At 41.5% G+C, this 12,820-nt stretch overlaps 1 protein-coding gene across 1 annotated transcript; it reads right to left on the bottom strand.

The window, feature by feature from the left end:
* Positions 1 to 306: 306 nt before the first annotated feature.
* Positions 307 to 8,558, bottom strand: Ccn3 (cellular communication network factor 3). Its single transcript, XM_074069113.1, has 5 exons — positions 8,192 to 8,558; positions 7,841 to 8,066; positions 6,398 to 6,649; positions 4,735 to 4,949; positions 307 to 1,868 (listed from the first exon to the last, which is right to left on the bottom strand). Exons 1-5 carry the CDS (start codon positions 8,273 to 8,275, stop codon positions 1,572 to 1,574), a joined length of 1,074 nt encoding a protein of 357 aa, XP_073925214.1. The 5' UTR covers positions 8,276 to 8,558; the 3' UTR covers positions 307 to 1,571.
* Between the last annotated feature and the right edge of the window lie 4,262 nt (positions 8,559 to 12,820).

The following is a 12,820-nucleotide window of genomic DNA, read 5'->3' as shown; positions in this document are numbered from 1 at the left end:
GGTTTCACCCAGGTAACTGGGGACTTGGGAGTCCTTTAATTTGAAAAGGAAGTCAGGGAGGTGAGTTTTTCTTTGTCAGAGAACAAACTCAAATTTCAGTATAGAGAGGTGTCTGGTGGGTTGTTTGGAAAAAGAACAAGGCTTGAGATGATAGTTTGAGAAAATGTCATGAAGAATATTTAAACCTTGGTGATGGAAATTATCTAGAACAGTAAGAGCTATCTTTTGTTTCCCTTCTGATAAAACTATGAGCTCACCCCAAAATATCCATTTTGCTTTCAACAGATGCTACTTATTGATGCCCAATTCAATTCATAAATTTTTATTTTCAGTGAACAACAATGCTAAACTTGTAAGCACAAAAGTAATACCAGAGTCACACACTGATAGCATCATGTTTTTTTAGTCATGTCTGACAAGTAGAGAAATTAAAATGAATATTTTACAAAATGTATAATTTATATTTTTATAAATACTTTGAAGGAGAAAGGTGAAGCACATATGGTGACACAGAGGAATGGATAGATTTAATTTTGTAGCCTAACTTGTAAGCCTGACACATATATCTTGTGCATGAGTTTTCATAGTTATGACCCAAGGATACATTTTGGGCAAGTCCAAAATAATTTTATACTCTTATAAAATCTGTGGTTTTTCACCACCACAGTCATGTGGATTTTGTTTTTTTGCAAAACTCCACTAAAAGCACATTTGAAAGTCATCAAAGGCTGTAATCAAGTGCTTTGGACCTCAATTAACTCAGTTTACTTACTCAAGCGGATTCTTGCTGATCTCTGCTTCTGCTGAGTTACAAAACTAGTGAGCCTCAGCAGCCTCCAGTATACAACTGTAGAAGGGCTGTGACGCCCAGTTATCTCTGTAGTGGGAATTTTCTGCTTAGCTTCTTTCTATTTGGAAAGGAGTTAATTTTCTAAAATGGAGAAAGTTCATGACACCAGTCTACTTAATTAACAAACATTTCATTATGATAGACACAGCATATTTCCTAATGTTCAACAAAATAGAATAGTCTCTGGACTTCGTGTTGAAGACCTGTATGTTTCCTTTGATCTTGAACTTGCAAGTGAGGAGTTGACCTATCCCCCCAAAAGGAGCCCAATAGAGAACCCTCAAGTCAAATCTCAATAAATGCTGAAATATTTTTTATAACAACACATTCAGTATGATACTAGATTTCACTGTGTCATTCCTTATAGTGACATTTTCTTGGAACTGTACTAGTGCACAACAAAATGAGTGTAATGTGGTACATTCTACATAACAAATCATCTAGCTGAGTCTTAAATTTATACATACTTGCATTTGTAATAAACATCACAGGAACATAAGTCATTCCTAAGTCATATCCTGAGCTTAGCTTGATTCCAAACTTATAATTGGAATATCTTTCAATAAAAAAGACAAATATAAATGACTTCATATGATCACAGAAAAATACAGAGGACTCAAGAATACAGTAATGGTTCTTCATTGTTTTTCTTGTGTTCATTTGATGGTGTTCATGCAGCAGGTGCAGTTGTCTCTGTAGGTGTGCTTCTTGAGCGACACATTTACATTTCCCCTCTGCTGGACTTCAGCTCCAGCTCCTGCAGGAAGGCCTCATTGTTCTGAGGACAGTTGGTATGACAGGTGCAAGTCCCAATGACCATCACTGGCTTCTTGACAATTTGCTCTGGGGAGCACTGGAACTCCACCTGGATGGTTTTGGTGTTGTGGGGGGTGCAGCACCGGCCATCACTGCAGACCCCACAGAACCTGGGCTTATAGGTGTGTAGGCTTGTGCAGTTCTTGAACTGCAGGTGGATGGCTTTGAGGGATTTCTTGGTGCGGAGACACTTTTTTCCTTTCTAAGAAAGAAGAAAGGGGGAGATGCATGAAATAGCTACCATTCCTCTGAAAGTCTATTTTAGTAGTATGGGATAACCAGCTTATTGTCTACCCAGTATCCCTTGACCTTTCCTCTTTGCTAACAGAACATGAATCTTGTTTGGGCAATATGGTTAATAAAAATAGTTGCTTCCCCAGAATTCCTAGGAGCTTGAAAAGACTTTGTGATAAATTTCTGGCCAATGATAAGATAAATCAGAGAAGTCTGGAGGAACCTTTGCCCTTTGGACAGGTACAATTCTTCATTGCTTCCTGCATTAATTTTCCTTTCTCCTGGCATGTGAACACAATGCCTAACTGCTCACAACTATCTTTTGATTTTGAGGCCAGGAACATGGAGATGAAAGTATTTCTATGTTTCTAAAATCAGTATAACACACGTTGGTACTTTTTTCTTTTTAGCCAAATGCACTCTTTGGTGTTGTAAAGAAAAATGTAATAAATCTGATATTATTGAAAGCCTATTAATGTTTCAGATTCTTTCCAGATATTAATTTAAGAAATATTAACAACATTAATTCATACCAGGAACAATTATTTATAGAGGGAACAATTGTTCAAGTTTTCTGAAGAAATGGAGTCTCAAAGAGCTACAGTGATCAGGAAACATCTAGTATTTGAATTTTTCTGACACAAAACCCTTTCTTTCTAGAATATGATGACAAATTCTAAGACAATGGAATTTAGGATTCTTTTTCATGAAGATGAAGTAAGTGTAGAATTTGTTCAAGATTCCATTAGTAATGGATAATGAGGAAACCCAATATTGCTAATTCAGCAAAGAATTGTTTCATTCCAACTTAAGATTTCTTAATCTATAGATTTGCCACAGTTCTATACTTCTCATCCAGGCACAGAGCAGAGTTTATGGGGTGATTATAACCAGAATTCTCTCAAGTCAGTGGCATCCAAACCCTACTGTGTGCTAGAATAATCTAGACAGTTTGTTAAAACACAGATTGTTGGGATTCAATCCAGAGTTTTGGAGTAAAAACACCTGAAGTGGAGTCCACAAATTTGCAAGCATTGCTGTTGGTCTGGGTAATGTAAGAATACTATTTCAGGTATAAGAATCTCAGAAACAAGGAAGAAATAATTACTATGCTAGTACTTGCCTAGATTCCAAACAATTTCTAGAACTTTCATGAAATATATATCGTATAAAAAAATCTTAACTATAATATCTTCCAATATCAAATGGGGTGCAAGTGATAAAAAAGGAACACAAATTTTGTGAAACAATAGAAAAAGATAAATCCTAGAGGCATAAGATGGAAAGACCTTATGTAATGAACAGGTGGGGGCTGGGCAAGCTGGAGCTTTCCTGCAATCCCAGCATGTGGGCAGTAGGATCATTGGGGACCAGCCTAGGCTACGCAGCAGCATGCTATTCCAAACTGCCCCCAACCCCCCAAAAGAAGTGACTGTGTCTTTGAAAATATGGAAAGGCTTTTTGTTTCTTCCTTTTTTGTTTTTAATATTTAACATATGTTCTTGTTAACAGCCAAGGAAAGGCAGAAGCCAGTGACATCCTTCTGGGGTTGTGTGTGTGTGTGTAATTGTGTGTGTGGCTGAACATGTGTGGCTATGTTACAAGTATTGTTTCCAAAGTATGGGGAGATGGATCTTCTAGGATTTAATTTTAGAAGGAAAAAAAAGCATTTCTAGGAATTCTTTCTAGATTGGTAGAATAAACATAAAGTTTGGGTACACCTTAAAAAATCATATAGCTAAGCAGCCATATGACTAATACAACTATGAGGAACTCTTATTTTACCAATAAGTAGAACTTTGAAGTACTCTGATAGCTAATGCTAACAGAGTACTTAATTTATGCCCAATGCCTGGCAAATTCATTCTATTTAATCCTTATGAAAACCTTGAGGTAGATACTTTCAATGGCCCCATTATATGGGGGAAGAAATTGAGGCTGAGAGGTTAAAGAAATTGCTCAAGAATGCTCAGCTAGTTCATGGTGAAAGACAGGATTTGAAGCCAGGCTGTCTGGCTCCAGAGTTGTCCCATTAAACCTTACATGATATTGTCTCAGTGTAGAGATATGTAAATCTTGAATTTCTGGGGGCTGTCTTATTTTAGCCCTAGGTTTGTACAAGTTCCATATAATAGCTCAACGTGGATATTACACTTACTTATATAGACCTGTAGCAAGACCTGTGATGTCACCAGGAACCAATCATAGCTTCTGATCTGCATGCCTTATACTCAGCGTTAACACAGTGAGTTGATATAATTCCAGCAAAAGAAGGAAAGAAATGTGCTGTTTTATTTGGCTTATGTTGCTTTATGCTGGCAAATGTTCTATATCCAACAGGATTTTAAAAGTACTGACAGTAATTCCCAGACACCCATTCATATATTCACTGACAAGTGTTTATATGCACATATGTACCAGGTAAGGTTCTGGGGATTGCAGAGTTTGTGAGACAGGACCAGCCCCAACCCTGTTGCTTCCTACAGCTTGAACTCAACCCCTCTAAACCTGCCTAACTAAAATCAGCTATGCTGGACAACTGGGCAGCCAATTTTCTCCAGGAATGAAATGAGATTTGCTAGAACATTCTTATTGTTTTCTAACCCTCTGTCTCTATTTGAGAATCTGCTGTGAGTTGCTTGGGAATTTTAAATACATTAAAAAGGAAAAAGAGAAGGTACTCAGCCTGGATTTAGGAACCTCTCTTTTCTCTGGGGTTCATGTCCAGCAAAAGCTGACCTCTGAGTCAACTAGCATCACAGTGACTTTCTAAAGCCCAGGCTCCAAGGAGGCAGGACCACCTTCATGATGGCAGGTTTCCTATGTGCTCCTACCTTATCTATTGGTTGCTCGGGCTCTTGCTCACAAGGCCGCACCATGCAGAGCCGAGTCTGCTTCACCATCTCACACTGACGATTCCTGTTGGTGACCCGGGTGGAAAAGCCCATTCCACAGCTCTTAGAACAGGCACTCCACTCTGTGGTCTGTTCAATGCAGTTGATACTTGAGTCAGAGACTTCAACTCCTACGGTCGCTTCTGGTCTGTAGGCTATAAAATGTGGGGATCAAAAAATGGTCCTTTCAGCTAGCATTAGAAAGTGGATCTCATTTAATTCTGTAGCTAATAAACACCCGTGTTCGCAGAACACAGAACTGGATTTATTTATAAACTCTTAACAGGTAGTGCAATGTAGGACTTCAAGAAATCTTTTTTGGAAAGACCCCCAACCTGACCTTAAGAAGCTTGAGATAAATTGTTTTAAGAGGTGTAATAGTTTTATGTATATAGGACAGTATAGCATCAACAATTGTTCCATAGTTGCAGTGTTTTCAATATGTTATTCTATACATAAAAAGGATCATGATAAAAAAATTTTAATTGTAATGAGTAAGTAGAATAAGCCAAGTGATGAAAGCAATACTTTGTTTTTTGGAAGTAGACCTGGCTGTTTTGGACCTAGGATATATAGACTCTTAGATTCCGACTACAGAAACTTCTGTGTCAACACTCATGTGCCTTGGAGCCTATCTCTCCTTCTCATGGAAGTTTTCCTATCTATAAAGTAAGACTGATAATTTCTGACCACAGAAAGACTGTAAACCTCTAGATACTGCCAATATAAATAATCAGACTGATTAATGGCTTTTAAATTCCTATTGCCTCTTGAGATTTTTTTTTCCTCAGAAAAGTATGTAATTTGTAAGATAATCAAAAAGAATCACAAATGTTCTGGTGTCACTTGACTTTCCCCACAGCATTTAGAAAGTTGACATTTCTCTGTTTCATCTGTCTAGTGAGGGGTAGAACTCACTAGTAAGGGGGCTGGATCTGAGAGAGCATAGCTAGTATACAGAATCTAAAAATGAAAGAGGATTTCTACTCTTACTGCTTAGTACTAATAAGGATCAAGCAGGATGGACAGAAAGACTAAAATACAAAGAACAGTTATGCAGTAAGACAAAAATAAGACAAAAAAGCAACTGAATTCTCAGCTGAATTATATTAGACCTTCAAAGAAGAACTAATACCAACACTCCTTAAGCTTTTCCATGAAATAGAAAGGGAAGGACTAATTAGGCCGTCTTTAGGAGAAATTGTGTGTATACTTCTATAATTTTGCTTGGACATGATGTGTTTCAGATTAGTGGGCAAACTGAAATCCATAATAGTATGGTCAGAAAAGGAGGTCAGTTTCTCATCAAAAAGCAAAAAACCCCAAAAAACCTGCCTGGTGCACACCTGTAATCTCAGCTACCTGGAATGCATAAGAAGGATAACTAAGGTCTGAGCTGACACCAGGCAAAAAGCAAGATCCTATCTGAGAAACAAACTAAAGCCAAAAGGGTTGGAAGTGTGGTTCAAGTGGTAGAGCCCTTGTCTAGCAAGTGCAGGACCCAGAGTTCAAACCCCAGTACCACCAAAACAATCCAAAGGACTTCATGTGCTTTGAGCCTACATTTACCTTGGGTCACTCCTATGTACACTGAGTTTCTCACCTGGAAGGGCAAGGCCTCCCAATGTCCCTTTCTCACTTGGGCCACAGGTCCACTTTTCACAGCACTCTCCAGGCACTGCCACTTTTCGTGGAGCTGGGCAGTCAGGACCAGGCAGTAGCACATCCAGCTGACAGCGGGGCACACAGCCAATCTGCCCATCTCTGCAGGTGCAGTGATATTGGCAGTTTGGCTCAAACTTCTCTCCACTGCGGTAAATGACCCCATCGAACACACAGTTGTCTCCTTCTAGCACTAGAGGGAAAAGGAGAGAGAAAAACAATGCACAGGAGATCCTGTGTAAGATTTCAACATGTTCCAGAGTCATTTCCTTTCTAGTTCAGGTGATCTGGTTTCTGCTGTCCTCATGGAGACCTCCCAGAGCAAGAAAAAACTGTTAAGACAATCTAGTCCTGTTACCTCCAGCTAGTCCTTGTGAATGAGGAAAGAGGTATGTAAATGCTGCAAACTCTGGATACTAGCAACAGAAATAATCTGATTAATGGCTTCTAAAATATTCTCTACTGTCTTTTGAGATGCCCCATCCCCAAATGATTTCATTTATAAGATAAAACAAAAGAAAGGATAACTGTGGAGTCACACTCTCAAGGCTCCATGGCTGTTGTTCTCAGTAGTAAAGTTATTTTCTAAGAACTACCTTAGATTCTTCTATTCCAGTAGCTTAGGCGTAAAAGGGAAAAAAAATGCATTTCCTATTCTCCAAATAGGTTAACTGGTCAAATTGGAAAGGGTATCAGGATTCCATGGTATTGAAGCAGGGTAAGTCATCACTAGCTTAGAGGAAAAATAAAAGGTTATTTCAAGCTCTCCTAGTCAAGAGAGGCAGGGACAGCCTCGGACTGCAGTGGTGTTCCACCTGAGAAACTGATCCTCTACTGATTAAATTTCATGAGTCTGGATGGGCTTGTTGCCTGCATTTTATTTTATTGCAGCCCAGACAGTGGTTCTATTGCCCTCCCAAGAGATGAGCAGCTGCTTTGGCTCAAATAGGACAATTACAGGTGTGAAAACAAGCCTGCAGGGCTGCAGTTGGGGGAACTGTAAGCCTGTGACTAAGCCAATCTTCCATCACCCCCAGTATTTCCCTGGAAATGTCCAAAGGAAGTGATTTCACTGGTTCTTAACTCTGCTTCGCTCACTGCCTTTTAGATTCTTCTCTAGGGAAGTAAGTGATGGATACGCATCTCACCTCCATCCGCAGGTTGCCTCTCTGGCTTCTGGCTCCCCCCAAACCTGCAAGCGCCTTTAGATCATGCTTGGCATACAGCAAGTGCTCCATAAATGTCCCTTACTGCATTATTATTCATCATCATTATTATTATTAGTTTATCACCCTCTTGAGAAGGAGGTGAAGAGCAGAGGAGAGAAGGAAGAGCTCCTGCTAGTGTGAGAGAAGAGGCCAGGTGGCGGAGAGTACAGCATTACCCATGCAGATGCCAGTCTGGTTGCTGGGGTCCGCGCTGCGGTCGCAGTAGAGGCCGCTGCTCTGGTCGCACGGCTTCAGTTCCGAGCAGCTCTCGCCGCGCTGGCGGGCGCACACCAGACAGCAGGAGCAGCCGTCCAGCACGGCGCGCACCCCGGGGGCGCAGGTCGGAGGCGTCGCGGGGCACGGGCGGGGGCACGGGGAAGGACAGCGCTGACTCGCGGAGACCTAGGGAAAGGCGGCGAGACCAGAAGGAGAACCTCCCTTAGCAGGGACTGTCGAAGGCAGAGCGAGCCCGGAGACCACGCCGGGGTTGGTCAGGAGGGAAGAGACACCAGGGTGAGGCCACCTACCTGACCCAGGAGATGGAGGAACAGGAAAACCAGGCAAAGGCACTGCTTGTGCAGAAGGAGGCTCGTGCTCTGCACACTCTGCATGCTAAGGCTTTGTTCTTTTTACAAAACGAGACTGTCTAGGCTGCAGATTGGCACTGCCCGCCTTGCCCCAGGTCCGGCTAAGCAGCTAGCGACACCAGCACAGGTTTTATAGCGCGCTCCAGGGACGCGCACAAGCCGGTTGGCTGCAGCGCCAGGAGGAGGGGGGATCGGCTGGGTGGGGAAGTGGAAGGAACCGCGGGGTTGCCATGGCAATTGGCCCCAAGGCTGTTCTCCTTAGGGCGCGGCGCCGGGCCTGCGTGTGCCTGTGTGTGGCGACTGGCTTTTCCCAGAGCGCTGGGAGGGGCTGGGTGGAGCCCCGAGGCCAAGACCCAGGGCTCGTTGGAGCGCTAGGGAAGGAAACGCCCGTTTCCTCCTGGAAGTTGCTTCACCTTCCCCCAGGACGAAGACACCGCCACTCCCCATCACCCTCCTCCACCCTAACTGTTCCAACCAGGGCTACAAACGTGGGGCCCTTTTAACAGGATGCCTGAAGTTTGGGGCCATCTGTGGGGGATTGGCGAGAGGCCCAGCGGTTTAGTCATAAGGGAAGCACATGCAAGTTTGTCACCGTTTAGGGCACTAGTTGAATGTGTTGAGCGGGTGGGGCGAGTGGGAGAGAAGAAAGGAGAGAGGTGAACAAGAAAAAGTGGGAAATAAAACAGGAAAGGAAAGAATCGTTTTGTTAGGGTGGGAGACATTGTTGCCAAATGGCAAAATTCTTTTCACGCTAATCATTCCAAGTTTCACTGAGTCGTAAATTCCAAGTCCCACAGGTTTGGTAGAATAAAAGTAAAGTATAATGAAATACAAATAAAGAAAAACTTTCTTCTTGGTAGAAAAAAGCTCGAAACACCTGCTGTTCTCACGTGTTGTAAAACGGCACATCTGAAAGTCCAAAGAGTCTTTGAAAGTGTAAGTGGGTTCCACCCAGCCAATGTCAAAATCTCAGCGAACTGGGAAGGAGGGAGGGAGGTGCTTGCTTGATTTGGCGATCCTTCAGAAAGTCGGGTACCTCTCCTACTTGGCATCCACTTAAAAAAAAAATGGCTGCTGTGAAATGCTTGTCATCTCCCCTGAGAAAGAATGAGCAGTTTTACTGCTCCAAAGGTGACATTTCTTGAAGGATGTAAAGCAATTTTTCTTTACTTCAACTTTACTCTTGCCTCTGGGAAAGCTATGCTCAGCTCCTTTTGCGGATGGTTGCTTTGGAAAGACGGTTTATAAGAAAAATTATTCAGGCCTGTGATGTAACTTCAGACTTTAAAAAGAAATAAATTGCCCCGACATCATCTATCTCCAGCATGAAAGAAATCAAAGGCAGCTTGTGTAAAGGACCAGACTGGTCCCTGACAAGCCCCTAGAGGATGAAGTCCCCTCTAGCCCCTTCGGGATAGTTCTCTGTAGCTCGGAATTGCTATGATGACCTTCCAAGCCTCCAATAACTCTGTTTTCTTTGAGGAAGTACTCAAAGCTTACCCGGAGATGGAATAGTTAATTTGCATGCCTGACTGGGAAATACTTATGCTCATCAAGTTGATGGGCTTCCCTGTGTCATTTGGTCCAGTGATTCCTCCACTTGCCTGTACATTAGAAGCAACAAGAATATTTGTGTTTTAAAATCACAGATTCCTGGGTCTTGCTCTTGAGTCACTTGGTGATGGCTCCTGGTAAACAGCATTTTAATGTACTATGATAAGGAGACTCAAGCACATTATATGCATGGAGGAAAACAGAATAATGAAATTCATTACAAATTGTAAGGAAAAGGTTTGCTGGGGAAGAAGAGATAAGAAAGAGCAACAGAGGGGGTGAATATGATTAAAGTACATTATATACATGTATGGAAATATTGCAATGAAACCCCTTTGTACAATTAATATTCACTAATAAAAAATAAAGATAAAAATGCCCCATTATTTTTGGGAAACCCAGATGGGGTGCAACTAGAAGCACAGCTAGTAGGAAGGCAAAAGGATTGGCCAAGTTTTCAAAATATGAATAGACCAAGACCCAACAAGGAGAAATAGGTAGCATTGAGGTTAGATGAACTCTCCTCAGAAAGGGAGAGAATGAGAGGAAAGATCTAACTTTAAGATAAGGTTAAAATGTTAAGAAGTCACTCAGGATTCTTGATAGGGAGTGAGGGAACCCAAGCTTGAATGAGTTTTGGCTAAAAGAGACCTTTATCAGAAGGATGTTTGCATGTTTTCCATAGCAACTGAAAGGGAAGGGAGCAGCAATGCCTTAGAGGCCACTAGGATCAAAGCCTGGAGGGCTTGCAGGATCCTCCATCTGTCCTTACTGCTTCTCTGTGTCATCACTTCTCATTTTATGACCTCATCACCACAGAAGGATTGTCCCTTAGATCCAATTTAGAAAATTGTGAAAAAGGAGTCCGTGGCTGACCCTGGGCTCATCGGTGGAGATAAGAAAGGTAAGCTGGGGGATTAGCTAACACAAGATTGGAGTGGGAGCAAGAGGGGTTCCTTAGGAATGAAGGGTTATTTCTTAAGAAAAAAGCAAGCTTGATAAGCAAAACAAGACATATTCATTCTATCACCTGCTAAATACTCCTGGATAAAGATCCCCTTGTTAAAACAATTATGAATTGAAGGTGAGACCATCTGGCAATGATTATGTCATGCTAAATTTCTAAAATCCTCCATGCTGGAATAGATAGCATCCTTGTGCAGACTTGGTGCACCTTGCTTGTCTTTTACATCACTTAATGATTACGAGTCTGTTTCTGGGTCTGCCTGCCTTTCCTGCCTGGGAGCCATGTTCACTGTGACATCTCCAACACCTACCGCAGGGGTAGGCAAGGGATCAGTTGTTTTTGGACTTTTGTTTTTTTCTTCTCTTTATTTGTTCAGTACTGGGGTTGGAAGTCAGGGCTTTGTGCTCTCTGGGAAGGTACTCTATCACCTGGGCCATACCCCCCAGCACTTTTTGCTTTAATTTTTTTTTTTCAGATAGTGTCTTACACTTTTGCCTGAGTGGGCCTTGGACCATAATCTTCCTACCTCTGCCTCCTGAGTAGCAGAGATTACAAGTATGTATCACTACACATGGCCTGTTTCTGACCTTTTGAGGTGCTTTAAGCTTCAGCTTAAGTTTTGTCACTTGTCACTGCCCTGTGTAAGATGAGGTAAGAAAATGAAATGAACAAACAAACAAAAAAACCCCAAGCAAACAAAAGAAAAAAAACTGGAGGTTATTTGTTCCTCAGCAGGAACAGAGGTTAAATTGTTTTTTTTTTTCCTTTCAGCCATTTATTTCTGTCATGAAACTTCTCTCTGTCTTTCATGACACTAACTGACTAAAGGACAGGCTAGAGGCTAGTGACCTTTTCTTGTTTAAAACAAAGCCTATGGCAGCTGAGGTCTCTGGGGGGGTCGGGCAAACTTTATTAGAAACACTTGCTGAATTGCTGGGCTTGGAGCCAACCAAGATGGGGACTCCACAGGGTTATGGGCTGTAAGGACTTTGGTCCATTTATTTTTTTTACTCTTCATTTCTTCCATTCTTCCCGATATATTCATTCCAGATATAACAGCACAGGCTCATGCCTGCCTTTTCTCTCTCAGATGCCTATCTGATTTGATTGGTTTATATAATTACTCAGCAATCAATACTCCTACCTAGAACATGTATAGAGAACTTCCCTCAATCTGTAAAGGTAAAATGTTAACTTGTTTCCACTGCTGTTGTGTTATCTTTTTTATTATTAAAGATTTTAGAAAATACTGGAACTGACTTCTTAGTGGACAATTGAAATATAAAGCACAGGAACCTCCGTATTTAAAAACGGAACAAGTAAGAGGAGTAGTGACCATGATGTTATCACCTTCAGGAGAACACAGTCCCTCTCCTTTCCTCAGCCATTATATTCTCTGTAAACTCACATTTATCATATCTTCAGTCAGTCGTTGTTCATCCAAGCCACATGATCTTAGCTGTCATAACGTGCCTTGTAAATCAACCTCACAGATCCTTACAATTTTGTTGCTCTTTTCTGAATTTCCTTCATATGTCCCTTTTCTGGGCCCCCAGGGAGTGAACAGAGCACAAAGTAATTGCCGTTATACCTTAGGCAGGCCAGCTGTATGTGTCTTTTTATATGGCTAATTTCAATCGTACCCTCTTGCTTTTCTGACAGATCTCTGACTTCTTGCTTTTTCAGAAACAAGAAGGGGCAGAGAAGTGTTGATGGGAGGTGAAACATATAATGTCTAGTGCTAGCTCCTTTGGAAATATTTTCCTATTGCCCATATTTAAAAAATTTTTAAAAATTAGTGAATTTCTTAAGGGAAAAAGTGCAGGTGGTTAAGAAAAGAGCTTTTCAAACTAGAAATTGGAAATATGAGAAATAAGTTAATTTCTCCAAATTAGCTAAGGACTTCCTTAAAGGGAAATGGACTGTTTGCTAATCATTTTTTGTTTGTTTGTTTTCTGAAATGGAGAGGAGTCTATCAAGATTATATTCAGACTGCATTCCCAGCCCCTGGTCACCAGCACTATCTCTTCTTATGGTCAGCAAAGGTA

Source organism: Castor canadensis, chromosome 3, assembly GCF_047511655.1.
Source record: "Castor canadensis chromosome 3, mCasCan1.hap1v2, whole genome shotgun sequence".
Classification (NCBI taxonomy): Eukaryota; Metazoa; Chordata; class Mammalia; order Rodentia; family Castoridae; genus Castor; species Castor canadensis.
The sequence above is the reverse complement of the archived record's forward strand: the minus strand, read 5'-3'. Positions and strand labels throughout refer to the sequence as shown.